Consider the following 18,584-nt stretch of genomic DNA (forward strand, 5'->3'; position numbering starts at 1 on the left):
AGGTTATAGGGAGGGAATCCAGAAACTCAGAAGTCTGTCCACTTCTGATTTAATAGTTAATCTTTATCATCTGGATTTAAACTAGATGTATTATTTACCAACTGCTGTGTGAGAAGCTATCCGAAACTTAGTGGCTTAAGACAACCAATACTTCCTGTCTCATGGTTACTGTGGGTCAGTAACTCAGGACCATCTTAGATCTGAGTGGCCCCAGCTCACATTCTCTTATGAGGTTGTTCGTCAGGGCCGTGTCATCTGCAGGCCTGACTGGTGAGTGAAGAATCAATTTCCAAGCTTCCCTGTGCCTTGCTGGCTCATGGTCATCTCATGGGGGAGAACCTTCGCTCGTCCCCTTGTGGTCACTTGAGTGTCTTCACAATCTGACAGCCATCCTTCTGCAGAGCAAATGCCCCGAGAAGGAGCTGGGAGGCCTCAGTACCGTTTACAGCCTGTGCAGAAGCATCGGGCCATCATTTCTGACCCCATCGGGGTCACTGAGTTAGGACCCAGCCCTCCTCCTCTCCTCGTGCCTCCACCACTGCTTCATCCTCCACGCCCCTTGCAGGGCCTCACTTTCCCATCTCAGCAAACAGAGGTGCCGCCTGGGGTCACCGTGAAAATGGGGTGAGCCATGTAGCGTGAAAGGGCACTGTTGGGGAGACGGAACAGCCCAGCACAGACGCCGTGGCCGTAGAGAAACGGTCCAGGCCACCCAGCTTCCGCTCCCGTCTCCGTCCCCAGAGGCACCCTCTGGCAAAGCTCCCGGACCTCCAAGGGGCTCTCTGAGCGTCAGTCTGCTCAGGACACAGGGGCTGGGACCCCGGCCCCGCCTTCTCCTGGGGGAGCAGCACTGTAGCACTTCAGAACAGCAGCTCGGTCCTGGGGTGGGGGTGTGGGGGGAGTCCTGCTCAGATTGCTACGGGAGCGCATGGTGTTCTTCGTCACGATTTTGCTCCTCCAAAGCTGTTTCTTCACACCTGGACCAGAGTTTCAACTAGACCCCCAGCTGGATGACCGTCTCCTGCCCTTGAGCACACCATCCCAGGGCCCGGGGCTCTAGTGCAGGAGTCCTGGGGTCACTGGAAGCGAAATCTCTTTAGCAATTAAGTTCTGTTTTTTATTTTTATATCTGGGTCCTTTCTTCGCCAAATAGCTGTGATCCCCTCGAGGTTAATCCGGGGGCCCAGACCAGGCGTGGAGTCGGGGGTGTTAGCAGACCCCCCCCATTTTCCTTTGCAGGCTCACGTCCGTCATTGCACCAAGCGTGTCCATATGCACATGCACTACGGTAGCTCTGTCTTCCTTGGCCTGCATGTCCCTCACCCGTTATCTTTAGAAAGCTGGTTTTAAAATGCTAGTCAGCAAGCGCTGGCCCACACAGGGCACCAACCCTCAGAAGTTTCCAGAGCAAGGGAAGTGAAATGCGGTTCTCACTTCATCCTTTCAGGGTAACCAACACATCACATTCCACACCACCCCTAAAGGGTCTCTCTCCAGAAAGCTAGAGAGGACAGAGGCCACGTTCTCCCTTCTTTGGGGGTGACCCTTGCATTCTAGTCACTGCATTTGGTTGGGGAGTAATCTCCTGGCTCAAGAGTTGAAGAGGGACATCTGAGACCCGAGGCTTACAGGAGTTTGGAAATGCTACGTTCCCCTTGCAATGAGCTCTTAATTTATTGGCCACTCTCTGAAACTAAAACACGCACATCGAATTGTCCAGGGGACAGGAGTTTGCCCAGGTAAGCCCATCTTGGCTCTGGTATCACTGAGGGTACAGAGTGGACTCTGCCGGAGATTTCAGGGACCTCCCGCCGGGCCTGGGTTTCCCCATCTCTGGTCCAGCTGGCTGTCAGGAAGCCTCCAGTGAGCACCGTCCACGTTAGTTCTGTGCTAACATTAGTTGAGCTGGAAATCTCTGCCCCGATTTAATCACAAACCAGGTAGTCATGGAAATGACACCAAGCCTCTAGCTACCCAGTAAACCACATGCAAATGGTGGAAGTAAAGACTGACATGATATGCAAATTTACTTCCTGAGTAAATAAAAGACTTGGCTGCCTGGTCTCCTGACTACATGCTTTTTGGTCCAGGCTTGTTTATTAGGATTCACAGTGATTTGAAAAATATAATCACAACTATGATCTCAATGCTTGTTTTTTTGTTTCTTGTTTTTTTGTGTGTCTGTTTCAGATATATCAACACTCCTATACTGGATATTATGTCCTGAGCAAAATCCCTCATGGGTAAGATGGTTCTTTCATTTTCTTCTAATGAGGAATCTGCAGAACAGAGTGGGGTGGAACGCTGACTAGTTGCTTAATTCCTAGGGCAGGAAATACAGCACCTTAGCTTTTGACAGTGAAGTGTCCTGATGCTGTGGGAACCTCTGGGGTGCCCCCAGGCCCCGGGGTGGGGGTGGGGGTAGGGGTGTCAGTGAGTCCAGCTCCTCGCCCGTTAGTGAAGCCCCGTTCCCAGAGCAGCTGCGCCGCCTCCTGCTCTGGTGCCCAGGTTCCAGGTCCTGCAGGGTAAGGTGCTGCCCCAGCCCCCAATCACCAACCCCCCACCCTGTGATTTGTAATCACCTTCAGTCCCCCCAGGGCATGGTGATTCACCTTCTGACTCCCAGGGGGGTTCCCGGTTTATATACACAGTAGAAAGGGCAGCACCCTGAGCGCATCTTGTTTCTCAAAACGGGAAGACTTGGGACCCAGAAGTGTGAGTGGGAAGGAAAAGACGTGAGTGCGTGATTTGGCAGAGTTTTCAGCTCTGGGTATACACAGCAGAGTGTGTTGTCAGGGGCTCATCTTTGGAATCCAGAGGTGTTGATTCGAGGTTAAAGTTGGATGAAGCCATTTGTTGAGTTGGCGCATGGAAGACCAGTTGCAAAACAAGGAGAATGAGGCAAGGATGGCGTTTGCTTGCTTCCATTTCTGTTTTTTCTTTCTCTCCGCTCCTCCCCCTCCTCCCTCCCCTCCTCCACCCACTACAGTCCCCCTCCCCACACCCCCACACCGCCCTTCTTCTGTCCTCATCTCTACCTTCCACAGTTTCTCTCACTTTTTTTTGACAAGGTGAGGTACTCAGGAAATGTTCAAAGGCATTGGGTTGTGCTGCTGGCAATATTGTGTGGTTTCCCGGGATGACTTAGGGGAAGGCATCCTAATTTTCCTAAGCAAATGGAAACAAACAGCAGGAGTTGATTAAAAAAATATTGTTCTGTAGGAGAGCATTGATCACAGAATGGATGTTTCACAACTAAGTTGGGTAGAATATGGGCATATCCTTGGAAGACAAGCATGGAGAAAATAACTTCATTTTGGACTTCAGATAAATAAAGGATGCATGTAAATATGCGGCAAAATGTGATTAGTCGCTTCTGTTAGACTGTTAGAAGACTCAAGCCCCAAGAAACTAAAGATGACCCCCTGTCGTGAAAATAAAGTATGCATGGGCATGTTTTATTTAAAGCATAGTTCAGATAGAAACTCAAATGTCTTTCACAGAGGAGGGAGTATTCTATTATTTTTCAAGCAGATATGCACCTTCAAAGGTCACGGCCAGCAGGGGTATAATTATGCCTTGAGATTTATCTATCCCTTCTGGGAGCAATAGAATTTATCCTAGATGAAGGATAAATTTGTAAAACTCAAAACTCTAAAAGCATTTTGTGCTTGACACACGGTGCACATATTTCACTGCATCAGGTGGCATTTAGGAGAAATACATCTCCTGGCACGAGTTTGCCAGACAGACTGCAAACCTGAGGGCAAGGTGGTCTGTGCTGAAGGCTTGGTTTCAGTGCTCACGATGAGGGTGACAATCCCCCATAGGGGATGTCAGCAGAGAGTGAGCTGCTTTCCGTGTTTTTAAACAGTCGTGGTAATCAGCACTGCCTTCGCGTATTGGTTGAGTCTCATGCGTGTTCACCCTGGCACGTCGCTCTTGCGAGGAAATCGTCCTTCTCCTCCGTCCTGCCTTCTCGTGGCTGGTGTCCAGGAGACCTGGACTCCAACACAGTCTGGGCTCACCGTCCGCCTCAAACAGTCCCCTTGGGTGTTACACTGCAGCTGTAAAATCAGACTTTTACCGGTGCTCATTTATTGCTTTCCTAAGTGTTACTGAGCCAAGCGTGGACTTGCTCGCCCAAATGCAGTAAAGCTGACATACTGACACCAGGTTGCGGTGAAGCAAAGTGCGCATTGATTGCAGGCGCCAAGCAAGGAGTTCAGACAGCTGGTGCTTAAAAGGCCCAGACTCCCTGCAGGCGCCAGGAAAAGGTTTTTAAAGACAGGGTGAGGGAGGGGGATCGTGGGTTATGCGACCAGCTCATGGACAGCCTTCTGACCGACTGGTGGTGAGGTAAGTAAGCGTCAACGTGTCCTTTTGGTTCCAACTGGTCTGGGGTCTCCATGCTTGTGTGCAGCTTACAGTTAACTTCTCCCAGCTGGTGGGGGCATCAGTATCTGCAACACAGCTCAGAGGACGTGGCTCAGAATACGATCCGTAGCCCTGGAGGAGGAGCTAAAGGTCCTTGACTTTGGTTAATGGCTAAACTATTATTATGTTGCCATGTTTGGCTTTTCTCCTTTCTTTTTGCATCTTCTCCATTCTATGATTAAATTTCCTCTTGGGAACTTGAGGGAAACCTAGGTAGGCTACAGTTTTTCTAGAGACAAGAGGCAGGTGGAGAACGTGGGTTGGGAAGGGTTCTCCTCCAGGAAGGCCCCATGGGGCCCCGCTCAGTTACATAAGGGCTTTCGTAGGATTGAAAGGTGTAACAGAGTGCTTGCTGCACTTACGGGAAACAGCCTCTGGTGGGTGAGGACGCCTGTGATTCATCTCATCTTCATGTAAACTGAAGTGGCTCCGAAAATGGCGATCACTGTTTGACTGCCCAGCTCCTCCTCTTTGGCATAAGATCATTTTGTCATTGTTCAGTCACTAAGTCGTGTCCCACTCTTCACCTCTTCGTGACCCCATGGACTGCAGGACACCAGACTTTGCTGTCCTTCACCATCTCCCGGAGCTTGCTCAAACACATGTCTGTCGAGTCGGTGATGCCATCCAACCATCTCACCCGCCGTCGTCCCCTTCTCTTCCTGCCTTCATTCTTTCCCAGCATCAGTGTATTTTCCAGTCAATCAGTTCTTCCCATCAGGTGGCCAAAGTATTGGAGCTTCGGCTTCAGCATCAGTCCTTCCAGTGAATATTCACGGTTGATTTCCTTTAGGATTGGCTGGTCATTTATGAACAATAAATGAATGAGTTTCAAGTATCATCAAAGTCTTCTTTGTATTAATGAGACAGTGGATTTCCAAACTGGGTGAGCCTTTAGACCTTGAGCTTATGCAGCTTCAGTGTCTGAGAGAGGTTTGTTGAGCTCAGTCAGTTGTACCAGGGCCCTGCCTGGTGGCCAGGCAAGAACACAGCCCTGTAGGTAGGCTTGGGGTGGTGAGGAAAGCACAGTTGTCTCTTTAAATAGAAACGTCTCTATAAAAACACTTAAATTAGCATTTACTCATAGGGCAGAACATATGAGAGCTCCTCTTGATATTTCTGGAGACACAGACGTGTATCTTTTTCTCACCTCTCCTCTTATCCCTCTCTCCCTGCAGTCCCTCGCTTCCAGCCCGAGGCCATTCGAGCTGCAGGATGGGATTACTTGGCATTTATAACTTAGATTTTCTCCCTTAGCTTCAGGCTTTCCGAACAATCACAGAGATGAACCGAATTAATTTTTCAGCACCCCCTAAACTCTGGCTTCCTTCCTTTTTGCCAGTGATGGAAGGATCTGGGGTGGGTGAACCCTCTCTTCTGTCTCTCTCATGAGGGAGAAGGAGGCCTCCCTGACCCCTGTTTAACCCCCTCCATCCCCAGCTCTGACCTCCGCAGCTGGAGCCTGGGGTAGACCCCAGGGCACATGCAGTGGCTCGAGTCATAATGAGAACCACGAGCTGGCTGAATTTTCATCTGTTGGAAGATCTGGAGCCTCATGGTAGGGGTGTTTGACTTTCACATACTAAATTTTCAAAAGTTGTGTCCTCAAAGGACATGTGTCTTTTACACAGACTAGTTTAGTAAGCCAGAATTAAAGCTAGTTAATTTTTAACATAGAGTGTTTTACTAAGTGTTTATATCGGAACTGCAGCAAAGTAGAGCAGCACTTGATGACAGAGACTGATAGAAATGCGAGCCAGATAAATGTCCTCTGTTAAGGGTCCATCGTGTGTTTTCGTAGCAGTTTTTGGTAGATTTGCTGTTTCTTGGAGTTTTCCTGACATGAATTTTTTCTTGGGTTAGTTTTCCCTTTGACTTGAGTGCTTTTCTGTAAAAAATTATATTTGTATGTAATTTGCAGGTTTTCATATCTATTAGGATCATTCTGGAAATCAGATGGGCTGGAGAAACTCAACCCTTCCATAACAGACACCAATTTTAAGAAAAATTGGGCACACCCCGTAATTAGATAGCATTGGCATTTTGGAGTTTGGCAAACAGAGCAGTAATGGGACAGGGACTGAGACGCACGTGAAGCTCTCCTCGTGCGCACGCCGGGCGGCCTTCTGTCGATATTGTTGCCCTGACCTTGCTTACTTGCCTTTACCAAACAAACCGTACAAAATCGTACTCCTTTGGAATTCCGGTTGACTTATTAAGTCACATCTGCGAAAATGACGAGCTGAGACCTAGATTCCTTCTGCCCAGGGTTACTCTCGAACTTTACAGGCTGGGACATAGAAGAGCATTCTCTTTATTTAGAAGACAGATACCTGGGTTGAGAACACACCGCGGTGCCCAGCGCCTTCCCGGACCTCGTGACCCGGGAGTTACAGACCGAAGCCCTGGGGTCTCATGGACCTGAAGACGAGTCCCAGTTGGCAGCTGACCTTGGCCGTATGACCTCGAGAGCTGCTGTACTTCTACGGAGCTTCGCGTCCACACTCTTACAAGGATGCTAACAACAGTGCCCTCTTCGTAGGCACCCGATAAGAATCAAGGGGAATACATGTGCAGTGCACAGCAGAGAATTTTGCTCCGAGTGACTGCCTGGGAATGTTATTTCTTCATATTGTAATATGTCCCCAATATGTATTTGTAGTCTCATAATTAAATTTTATCAGACTGTACTTTCTAGCCAGCTCAAATCCTTTCTGTTACAAGGAGAGGAATGATATAACCCCTACCATAATAAAATTCCCTTTAAAATTTTTTCAAAGCTAAGACCTGTTCCATGACACTCAGGTGATTAAAATGCCCTTGTGATTTTAATTTCTCTCTTAAAAGTAATGTCTGTAGCCTCAACGATCTACAATTCTCAGTGCTCAATAAGTTCTTTTTTTAATCTCATCTCAACCTGACTTGCTGCAATTAATTTCTAAGGCTTTCTTGTTTTGCTTTCAGTGGAAGCAGAAAAGATAAGTCAACAGTGAAGTGCTGTATTGAGCAACAGAGCATGGTTTCTATCCTTAAGGAGTTCAAAATCTTCTTGAAAAGGAAGGACTCAGACATATCAGTTGAGTTCAGTTCAGTCGCTCAGTCATGTCTGACTCTTTGCGACCCCATGGACTGCAGCACACCAGGCCTCCCTGTCCATCACCAACTCCCAGAGTTTACTCAGACTCATGTCCATTGAGTTGGTGATGCCATCCAACCATCTCATCCTCTGTCGTCCCCTTCTCCTTCCACCTTCAATCTTTTCCAGCGTCAGGGTCTTTTCCAACGAGTCAGTTTTTTGCATCATGTGGTCAAAGTATTGGAGTTTCAGCTTCAGCATCAGTCCTTCCAATGAATATTCAGTACTGATTTCCTTTAGGATGGACTGGTTGGAACCCCTTGCTTATATAACAATATAAAATTAAATGCCTCAAATGGGTATTTTAAACAATGAACACAAAAGAAGAGATGCCATAAAGAATCTCAAAAAGGAAGTCTGGCTTGAGCAGAGCCTTATAGTCGAGTAAGTTTTATTTTGTTTGGTTTAATAGATGGAGACTGAGAGGAGATATTCCAGGTCGGGTGAATCATTAAATGAGCTTGACCTTTTCAGTGAGCCAGCGTCTTCCTGGAATTAGTGGGGTGCCAGGCCAGGCCGGAGCAGGGCTGTTCTCCTGGGACTCTGCATGGGGAAAGACGGGATTGGGGGTGTCTGGGGTGAGCCTGGGGTGTGGAAGACCTAATCCCCAGCTGAGTGCCGTGGGTCTTTACAGGAAGAACACGCTGAACACCAAGCCTAAGAGAGACGTGGTGCAAACGGCAGGCTTAGGTTAGTTTTGTGCGTGTGTGTAGAGCGGAGGGCAGGGAAGGGGTGAGTAGGGCTTGGAGTCAGTTAGGGGGCCTGGCGGGGAGCAGGGCAGGCCTGCAGTGAGGGAGGGCTCAGTGGAGAAACCACCTGACTGTGATGGTGGGCGTGTGGCATCCTCTCAGAGAGTGAAGACGGGTTTCAAGAGTTTATGTTCCATGCCCCTCACATTAAATCTTCGGGAGCCTGTGCCTGTTGTGAGTTGAGCCTGATGCGTGAGGAGATTCAAGGCAGCGAGTTTGCGAGGGCGGCGCTGAGAATCCCCAGCAGTGTCAGCGGCCCAACACCTCCTCCTCCAGGACGCTGCCGCTGGACACGTTCACTCTGCAGAGCTGCCAGGGGTTGCGCCAACAGGATTGTCTGTGTATCTTTAGGAAGGGCCAACATGAGGCTGAAATATAAGAGAAAGAGCGTCCTTAGAGTGGCATTCTACGTGCCTCTAGCAAGGCCTGCAAGACTTCCCAGGAGGCCCCGTGGTAAAGCATCTGCCTGCCAATGCAGGAGATGCAAGTTCGATTCCTGGGTCAGGAAGATCCCCTGGAGAAGGAAATGACTACCCATTCCAGTATTCTTGCCTGGGAAATCCCATGGACACAGGAGCTTGGTAGATTACAGTCCACGGGGTCACGGAAGAGTCAGACACGACTTAGAGACTAAACTCTCTCTCGGAAAGGGCAGGATCCTACCGTTACTGGAGGGCGCAGCATGTCAGCACTGCAGACAGCTCCGAGGCCTGCGGGGCTGGATCTTAGTTAAGCTGCTTCTCCTGCTCCCTCCCCGCGAAGTCTCCCTGCTTCTCTCCCTTCTTCCCCTGAATTACAAGCAGTTAGCAAGCACTATCAAAAGAATGAGCTTTAGAATCAAATCGATGTGAGAATAAATCCCCCGTCAGCCTCTTTACCTGTGTAATCATGGAAGAGTTACTTTGCTTCTCTGGGCACTATTACTCTGTCTATATAATGGAAATAAAATGCTTGACTCATGGGGTTCATGGAAAGGTTATGGAGTTCTGTAGGATATTGAAATGGTGCGTGTAAATACCTCTTTCGGTGTGCAGAAAGTCCTACAGGCTTCCTTCGTGGGGGAACCAAGGCCTCCCATTATGCAGCCAAATCTAATTAATCACTCTCCCCACAATTTCCCTGCCTCTGGACAGAAAGTAAATTTCATACTCTGTGCCAGCTCTGATCAATTCTAATGGCTTCCTGGAGCTCTGAGTTTAAAGTGTGCCTGTGCTCTTTGGGGGAGGACGCTGTGATCCATGCGTCTCGCCCGCAGTGAGGGGGGTGGGAGAAGGATGCACGTGATGCCTTCCAGATGCAGGAAGCAGTCTTCCCTGGAGGACCAGTGATGCGCCGCCACTGCACGCAGACAGAAGGTGGTCCCGTCTTCGCTCGCTCTATCCTTTACCCCATCCCCACAACACGCCAGAAACGTAGGTGCCGCTGACCGTGCGACTGTGTCCAAATCCTTCCGATCCTTCAGGCCCTGACATCACAACCCTCTCCTCTAAAACTGCCTCCAGCCTCCCCGATTCCTGGAGTCAGATTGTCTCCCATTTCAGGCTGAAATGTATCCTTGCTTTAAATTGCTCTTTTGTTGTCAATATGTAATTGTTTCTGGACAGCGTGTTTAGAAATGTTTTAATGTGCATTTACTGCCTGACCCATTTCTCTCCTGAATTCTTACGTGTCAGAGAGCAGGGTTTGCTGGGAGGGGCTTGGCCGTGTCCCGGGTATCTGTGGCCTGGGTGTGAGAACAGGGATGCCCAAGAATAACCACCGGAGAGGCTGCCCCTGCAGGTCTGAGCTGTCGGGAGACAAAGCGTCAGCCATAGTCAAAGGGGGCCTGTTTCAACCAATCCTTTCCTTTGAGTCCTTTTCTGCCCTTAAAAAACCGCCCTCCATGTCTAAAGACTTTCAAACAAGCAAACCCGTTTGGAAATGAGGTGAAAAGATGGGGGATGCGGCATTTCCTCAGGCGCCTTGGGGAACCTAAACTTGCCTGTTCCTGTCCTTGAACTCTTCCCAGCATGGGAGGGGGTGCATTGATGTTGACTGAAACAGGTGGAGGGAATTCATGAATTAAATGAGATTGTCGAGTATAAGGAGAAGCAGGTCTGGGCCCCACTCCCAAATCACTCAGACCACAGTCTCGGAGGATGGGACCTCAAGAGAGCATTTTTAAGTGACTCAGTTTCTAGTTCAAGTATCTGGTGTCAGCTGGTCCTTCTTCACTAGCCGTCAGCACCAAGTGACCCCAGGATTCTCTTTGAAGCTGAGAAACTTCTGTTTCTGTTTCTGGAAAGAAGCGACAAATGTGAATTTCCTTGTCCTCTCAGCAGAAAGATACAGGCAGGTCTCCGGCTGACAGTGTCCTTGGAGATTTACTTGATGATATGCAGCAAAGGCCTATAGCGCTGACACCCGCACCACGGCGATGAGATGGAGCCTGCGTCTGGGCTGGAGCTTGACGTGAGCGCCACCTGGTGTCTCAGCCTGGAGTCGCTGTTCCCATTGACGCATTCTGGAGCCGAAGAACTGATGCTTTTGAGCTGTGGGGTTGGGGAAGACTCTTGAGTCCCTTGGACTGCAAGGAGATCCAACCAGTCCATCCTAAAAGAGATCAGTCCTGAATGTTCATTGAAAGGACTGATGTTGAAGCTGAAACTCCAATACTTTGGCTACCTGATGTGAAGAACTGACTCATTGGAGAAGACCCTGATGCTGGAAGGGGTTGGGGACTGGAGGAGAAGGGGACGACAGAGGATGAGATGGTTAGATGGCATTACTGATTCAATGGACATGGGTTTGCGTAAACTCCGGGAGCTGGTGATGGACAGGGAGGCCTGGCATGCTGCAGTCCGTGGGGCTGCCAAGTCGGACGTGACTGAGCGACTGAACTGACTGAACGGACTGACCGAGCTCTGCCGCTCTGTCCCTTCTGAAGAGTCACAGGCCGCGTTCTCAGTCATGCAGAGTTAGAGGCGAGCATGGGAATGCTTTCCGCCGGGCCTGAGAGCGGCCACCTGGGAAGGCTGGCTGCGTCCCTGAGGTCAGCACTGCTCCTGCCCACAGACCTCTTCCCAAAGAGTCTCCTGGAGGCCGAGCCCCTGGTGTTTGCAGCAGGGTGTCCACTCTGCTGCGCCCCCACGAGCCCGTCTGTTCTAGCCCAGGATGCACCGCGGGCAGGCACATGAGCCGCCTGCTGCCTCGTCTCCTCTGCTTTGTCTTCACGCCTCCTTCTCTGCGCGCCAGGCTGTCCCCACTGGGGGCTGGACTCAACGCTCCCTGTCTTATTTATGCTGGTGACATGGGCACAGGTTAAACATCAAGGGTAGTAGCCTCGTCTAGAAAAGCAGGCCTCAAGCACAGCAGCACAGGTGGTCATCCAGACCCTGGAGAGACAAGCAGATACCGGTCACTGCAGCATAACTTGCTCATCGTAAAACCCAGTGAGAAATTTTCCTTAAGTTTTGACTGATGGGCGCAATCACAGAAGCACCTCCCCGACCGGGACAGGGAAGAGTTCTGTCTCCCCGAAATAGCCCATGCGCCTGTCCTGCAGCCCCCGTGGTTGCCCTGGCGTCCACCCCTCTAGCTTTGCGTTTTCTAGACTTCCTTGTGGATCGAGTCACACTTACATAATCCTGGGTGACGGGATTCTTCGTCAGCATAATTGCTTTTGAGTTTCCCCCGCGTTGTTGCCGACGCATGTAGGTCATCCCTTTTATTGCTGAGAAGTGGCCCGGTGAGTGGAGAGACAGTCATTTGCTTATGCGTTTGCCATGTGACATTTGAGTGGTTTCCAGCTTGAGGCTGTTATGAATAAAACTGAGCGTTTGCATACAGAATTTTCCATAGGCACATGTTTCCATTTCTCTTGGGTAAATAGCTAGAGGTAGAATCACTGGGTCGTGCAGTACACGAATGTTTCAGTGGGCGAGAGACTGCCAGGTGGTTATCCAACATGGCTGTACTGTTTAGACGTGCCCCCGCATCCGTCAGGCTGGGGGTTTCAATCCCCCTACCCTCCACCTGGTCCCCGAGAGAGGCCAGCTGACTTGTCTGCTCGGGTTCCTGCCTGGGACAGAGTGTCAGGCCTCCTCTCCTGCCCGAATGCAGGCACTCGGGGACCTCGCAGGCTGCTCCCCACGATCGTCCCCTCTGCAGTGCTGTGTAATGACAAATCCTCAGGGAAGTCGGTGGCAGGGAGGGTGGAAACTTCCTAAAGAGGCTGTTCACGGGCGCCCCGGCACAAGCCTCATGAGCGGTTAAGAGGTCTCCGCCCCGAGCATCATCGCTCGTTTCTAGACAGATCTAGGAGGAGGGGTTTTCTTTTTGAGAGTCGCCTGTCCTGGAGGAAGGCCCAGGTCCAGGAGCACATCCCCGCCCTGGGGTCACCTGCTGCTTCCTGGCTGAGAGGAAGAGCGGAGCTGCACGCCCGGCACCCAGCATCCTTAAGGATGCCGCTGACCTTGGGGCTCCCGGCCGGGCCGGCAAAGGGCATCATGGACCTTCTCAGGCATTCCTGTCTGCTCTCTTGCTGTGTTTTTGACTGCAGCAGTGTGAAGGAGCCAGCAGGCAGCGTTAGCCCTCCCAGGAGGCGACGACTTTGCACAGTCCGCCTCAGCCAGACTGTGTATGGACCAATACGTATTTCTGGAGCTGCTGGCAATGGATAAAAGAACGAAAGCTGTGGCGTTTCATCATCAAGAAGCTCTGGTTCCCAGACCTGAATAGCACAGCCTTCAGTGGAGATGACACAACTCTTTGCTCACTTGAGGCTTTCCGCTCCCAGGACTTAGCTTGGCCCACTGCTCTGCCTGCCAGGCCACTGGACACTCAGCAGCGAGGTCGATGCCCTGTTGGGGCTGAGGCTCCCAGATGAAGAAGCCGCTCAGGCTTCTGCCTGTCTGGGCTGGAAGTTAGCAGCATCCCCTGGAGCTCTGTCTCCTCCATCCAGCAAGACAATGGACGTTCCCACACTTCAGGGTGAGCGCCGGGGCCCAGGGCCTGTCACGTCCGCCTGCTCTGTGAACGCAGAGCTGTGGACAGTCGGAGTATGAACAGTCCAAGTATGAACAGAACGTCGGGGTTTTACCATCTCTCTGCATGTCTTTGATTCATTGCATGATGGCCCTCACACACGTTTCTATCAACCTTCTAAGTGTTATTTAGAGGGGCTTCCAGGGCAGCCCTAGCAAGCACGGCTTCCTATGCAGGCCCCTTCAGAGCCAGCCCAAAGTCGAGGCTAAGGAGAGAGCCAGATCTAAACCTCAGGGCTGACCTGAGGCTCGGGTGTCATCGTCGGTGCTATCGGAGCTAGGATTCCTGAGCCAGGACTGAAGCTCAGGGCAGGCCTCGCTGACACCCGTGAGCATGGCCCTGGGGGCGCTGCCGGCCCCTGGTCTGGCCCCTCCCTGTGTCCGCAGGTTAGCCCTCGGGGTCTGTCCTCTGCTTCTCTCCCTCCAGTTCCCTCTGTTGACCTCAGCGCGTCTGAACGCCGTCCGGCTCCCGGGCTCTGTCCACTCAGCTACGCACCACCTCATCCAAAGGCCCCTTCCCAGGCCCTCTCGCTCCACGCAGGAGTCGCCTTCATGCCACTTTCTGTTTTTGTCCCCTTGGTCCCTGGAATGAAATCCTCTCCTTGTTCCTCTATTTGGTGGCTGTTGTTCAGTTGCTAAGTCGTATCTGACTCTTTGCAACCCCACGGACCTGAGCATGGTAGGCGTCCCTGTTCTTCACTATCTCCCAGAGTTTGCTCAAACTCATGTCCACTGGGTCCATGATGCCATCCAACCATCTCATCCTCTGTTGTCCCCTTCTCCTCCTGCTTTCAGTCTTTTCCAGCATCAGGGCCTTTTCCAATGTGTCAGTTCTTCACAGCAGATGGCCCAAGTATTGGAGTTTCAGCTTCAGCATCAGTCCTTCCAATGAATATTCAGGACTGATTTCCTTTAGGATGGACTGTTTGGATCTCTTTGCAGTCCAAGGGACTCTCAAGAGTCTTCTCCAGCACCACAGTTTGTAAGGTTAACTAAAGTTGCTCAGTCGTGTCTGACTCTTCGGGACCCTGTGGACTGTAGCCCGCCAGGCTCCTCCGTCCATGGGGTGTTCCAGGCAAGAGCGCTGGAGTGGGTTGCCACTTCCTTATACAGGGAATCTTCCTGCCCCAGGGATTGAACCTGGGTCTACCCGCATTATAGGCAGACGCTTTACTGTCTGAGCCACGAGGAAAGATCGCACATAACCACAGTTAATGCGTGTCTTTAAAACCATACCGTGCAATCTCTAGCATATTCCTTTCTGCTCCCATGCCGCTTTATTTCATTTATAAATGAATGAGTGAACCTTTAACTGCGTTTATAGACATTTAGTGAGTAACTTATTATGCGTCTGATATTGGGACTTGAACATATCATAACGTATTTTGTAGTCATAACAATGATGGGGTGTAAATCACAGCCCACTTCAGAGATGAGCACCCTGAGGCTTGCAGTTGGAGTAACTTGCTCCCAGCTCACTTTCACTTTTCACTTTCATGCATTGGAGAAGGAAATGGCAACCCACTCCAGTGTTCTTGCCTGGAGAATCCCAGGGACGGGGGAGCCTGGTGGGCTGCCATCTATGGGGTCGCACAGAGTCGGACGTGACCGAAGCGACTTAGCAGCAGCAGCTCCGAGTATAGCTTGTGGTTGGCCAGGATTCCTGTCGGCACTTCCGGCTCCAAGCGACATTGCTCTGCTCTGCACTTCAGTCCAACAAGAGCTGCTAGGCAACCTCTGAACTGGGTGCCACACCCTTCGTCTTAGAAGTAACTCGTCCTCCTCAGGCTGAGGGCCGTCTGCAGCGCATAGTAGGGGTGGTGTTGATAAGGTGAGAGGTTGGGGGATGGCCTGGTGACCGGCGTTACTGGTCAATGGAGGTAGATTTAATTGGTACCTCTACTCAGCCTGGGTGCCTACACGGCCTCGAGCTACGGTTTGCCTTCTGTTTGATATCAGAGAGTAACAGTGACTCTGATGCTGTCCTTCTGTTTTGACTTGACAAACAGGTATCTGAAGCAAATAAGGCATCCCTACCAAAATAAAACCACACAGCATCACGTTTTAGGGACAGAATTGCTGAGAGGCCAGGTGGGCGGAGACCCCAGAGCCTTATGTGTAGCAGTGTCGGGCCACCTGCCAGGAACCATGGCTGCAGGCGAGCCCTGCACCAAGCCCTTGTACACAGTCCCCTCTGTGGGCTCCCAGGACAGCGTTGCCACCTGCCGGAGGGGCTCCGGGGCTTGGAAGCAGTGCAGTGGTCGTCTTCTGGGCAAAAAGATACCCCTGAGAGTTTCTGTCCTGCCAGAAAGTGGCGAGCGTGCACCTCAGTGGAAGTGACCTCGCACACCTGGGCTGAAGGTCCCGGAGCTGGGCTTCTCCTGTGTAACCTCAGCCCTTTGTCTCCTCGTTCCTAAAATGGAACTTAAGGCAACTGCTCCAGATGTTCCAGAGACTGGGTCAGAGCCTCATACGGCTTTGGAAAAACATTGCCATGTTTTCTTGGTTTGGCATTAAAATCCCTTCTTCCGGGAGGGAGGGTCAGGATGGGGAAACACATGTACACCCATGGCTGATTCATGCGAATGTATGCCAGAAGCCACCACAATATTGTAAAGTAATTAGCCTCCAATTAAAGTTATTACAAAAATAAAATAAAATCCCTTCTTCCTTGCATTAAGCAAACACGAACCTCAAAATGCCAGCCCTGTCCCCCGGCTCCTCCAGAAACCCCGAGAGAAGGGGGAAGCTTGCCTTGTGAGAGCTGAGGAAATCTAACAGTGCTGATTGCCAGGGTCCCGGTGAGCACAGTCCAGATAGTCATCTGAAATTTCGTGGCTGGACCACCTGCTGGCCTTGGGAGGGAGCTCAGGCATGCTTGCTTTGTAGGAAGTAGAAATCCGACCTGCTGTATGGAACCCTTTCGAAGAAGGACCACATGAGCATGAAGGTCAGCAGGCAGATCAGAGAAGCCTGGAGCGGAAGAAACGGGCAGCGTCTCCGCACTGGCAGAGGAGAGCTGTCCTCAGCCCGCAGAGGCCGTGTCCCCGCCTGAACCCCAGGGTTCATCCCTCAGTCTGTCTGGCTCCCCGGGCACCTCTGATGTCAGCTGAGCTTAAGTGATTCACTCACATGAGCCTGGCCAGCTGACCTGTTGGGTTTCTCATAAAAAAAAAAAAAATAGACCACTTTTCTCAGTTATGTACAGATTCTTAGGATTTTGAAATATGTATAAAAATGTGGCTATAACAGTTCATATAATCAAAGTCAGTTAAAAATGTAAAGAAATATATGCCCTTTAAGAAAATTGGTTCTTACCCTTCAGTGGCTAAGCACAGGTCTCACTGTTGATGATGGTGGTATTGTGGTTGGTCTTGGTTTGACTTTCACCTTCAGATCCCTGGGTTTTGTAGACAATGAACTATGCAGCTCCAGTCATGGGAATGTTTATTTTCACAGATGGGGTGCCCTCTGCTGCTTTCAACTCCTTGCAGACAAGGCGCACACCCTATCAGCAGCCCGACATTAGCCCAAGCCGCTTGGCCTTTGGTCATCTACTGCTCCTGGGAGCGTGATTTTTAAACTCATGGAGAGAAAGGTCCTCTGTGAAAGTGATCTTATTATCTTGTGTTCCCAAGAGCCCTTATTATCTTGACATAGATCAAAACCCTGACTTTAGCTTTGTCAAATTGTCTATTGCTGGTTTGTTACCAAACTAACCCCAGACACTAAGTGGCATTAGAATAGAAGAAATATTTTTTTGCCACAAAGCAGAGAATTGAGTCTTGGATAAAGAATGTTTTCCCAGTCCATGTAGAAAAATGATCTGTGTGTGTGTGGAGGAGGAGGAAGAAGAGAGGGAGAATGCCTCTTTAAAAAAAAAATTACTAATTTAAATCCATTGCTTTCCCCCCCCCACCAAGTAAAGTGGCACTACTGGTAAAGAGCCCGCCTCCCAATTGCAGGAGATGCAGGAGACGCAGGTTTGATCCCTGGGTCAGGAAAATCCCCGGAGGAAGAGATGGCAGCCCACTCCAGTATTCCTGCCTGGAGAATCCCACGGACGGGAGCCTGGCAGGCTACAGTCTACAGGGTCGTAAAAAGTCAGACACGACTGAACCGACTGAACGCACACACAATCTGAAAATAATTTTAAGTTATGCAATTTGTCCTGAGACCCAGATCTGAGGAAAGACTTCTTTGAAAATAGAAGCCATTTTTCCTGATGTAGTCATCTCTAACAGCAGCACGCTACGTGAAATATTTCCACAAAGAAACGGCAAAAGATTCTTTTCCATCCGACTTCAAGGATTCCTCACTGGATGAAATCAGCCAGAGATGCGAGAATAGACCTGCAGAGAGTATTATCCCCACAGGACCTGCTCGGGAAACCCGTGAACTCAGCCCGCTTCCTACAGGTCCTCAAAAGTGGCCCGCAGGCTGCACGGGGGAGATGGTTAGGAAGCCTGCTGTGAAGACTCGTCCAGGTCATCCTCAATATGTTTCTCTTCTTTTCTACCAATGTGTTGAACCTTATTTAAAGAGCCGTGTTTTCAAATAGTTATTTCTTGACCCCAGATATTCGATTCAGTTCTAACAACAGCAGCAAAAGGCCCGCCCTGATGCAGTACTTTCTAGGTCAGATAGTCTTCCTAGAGCTTCACGTGTACCCCTCACTGAATGCCTGGAGAATACCTATGATGTGGAGGCTGCTATTCGCTGCTCTTAGGCATTCACACCCAGGCGTGGTGAGTGCACTGGCACAGCTCGTCCCTGGCAGGGCAGGATACACCCGGTTCCTGCCGCCCCAGTTTCTCCTGCCTGCATCTTGACCTCTGTTCTCCCCAGCTTTCTCTGTGTTCAAGTGTTCTCAAGCCCCCAGCGACACAACAGAAAATAGAGCTGAGCACGTCACCCACAGGAGCGAAGAGAAAACAGCAAAACTGGGCAAGTTGTAAACCAAAGGAAGACGGGAAAATCATGATGCTCAAGCATAAGACAGCTGAGTCACAGCCCAGGAACCGAGCTCGTTTCTCCTAACCCCTCCCCACCCGCAGGGTGGTCCTCAGCACCCCAGGCGTGGACAGCACTCAGACTAGCCCGCGTGGGGCGGCTCCTGGTTGGCTGTGGTCTGCTCTCTGCTGAGTCAGCCCTTTAGAATATCACCTCTGATGAGAAGAAGGCTTAGGCCTGGGCCCTCAGGATGCTTTTGGAAGGTCAGTGAGAGGAGCTATGGGA

General features: G+C 50.6%; 1 protein-coding gene and 1 long non-coding RNA gene across 6 annotated transcripts in view; one reads left to right on the forward strand and one right to left on the reverse strand.

Annotated features, from left to right (window-relative positions):
• Positions 1-18,584, forward strand: part of DPP6 (dipeptidyl peptidase like 6) — a 1,068,014-nt gene that overhangs the window by 869,365 nt on the left and 180,065 nt on the right. For all 5 annotated transcript variants that reach the window (XM_061415284.1, XM_061415287.1, XM_061415283.1 and 2 more), the window contains one exon: positions 2,191-2,243. In XM_061415284.1, coding sequence (XP_061271268.1) covers positions 2,191-2,243 — 53 coding nt within the window. The remainder of the gene's footprint in view (positions 1-2,190; positions 2,244-18,584) is intronic.
• LOC133246683 (uncharacterized) lies at positions 7,936-9,888 on the reverse strand. The gene is made up of 2 exons (XR_009736108.1): positions 8,390-9,888; positions 7,936-8,116 (listed from the first exon to the last, which is right to left on the reverse strand). It is a non-coding gene; the product is annotated as an uncharacterized LOC133246683 (long non-coding RNA).

This window comes from Bos javanicus, chromosome 4 (genome assembly GCF_032452875.1).
Source record: "Bos javanicus breed banteng chromosome 4, ARS-OSU_banteng_1.0, whole genome shotgun sequence".
In the NCBI taxonomy this organism is placed as follows: Eukaryota; Metazoa; Chordata; class Mammalia; order Artiodactyla; family Bovidae; genus Bos; species Bos javanicus.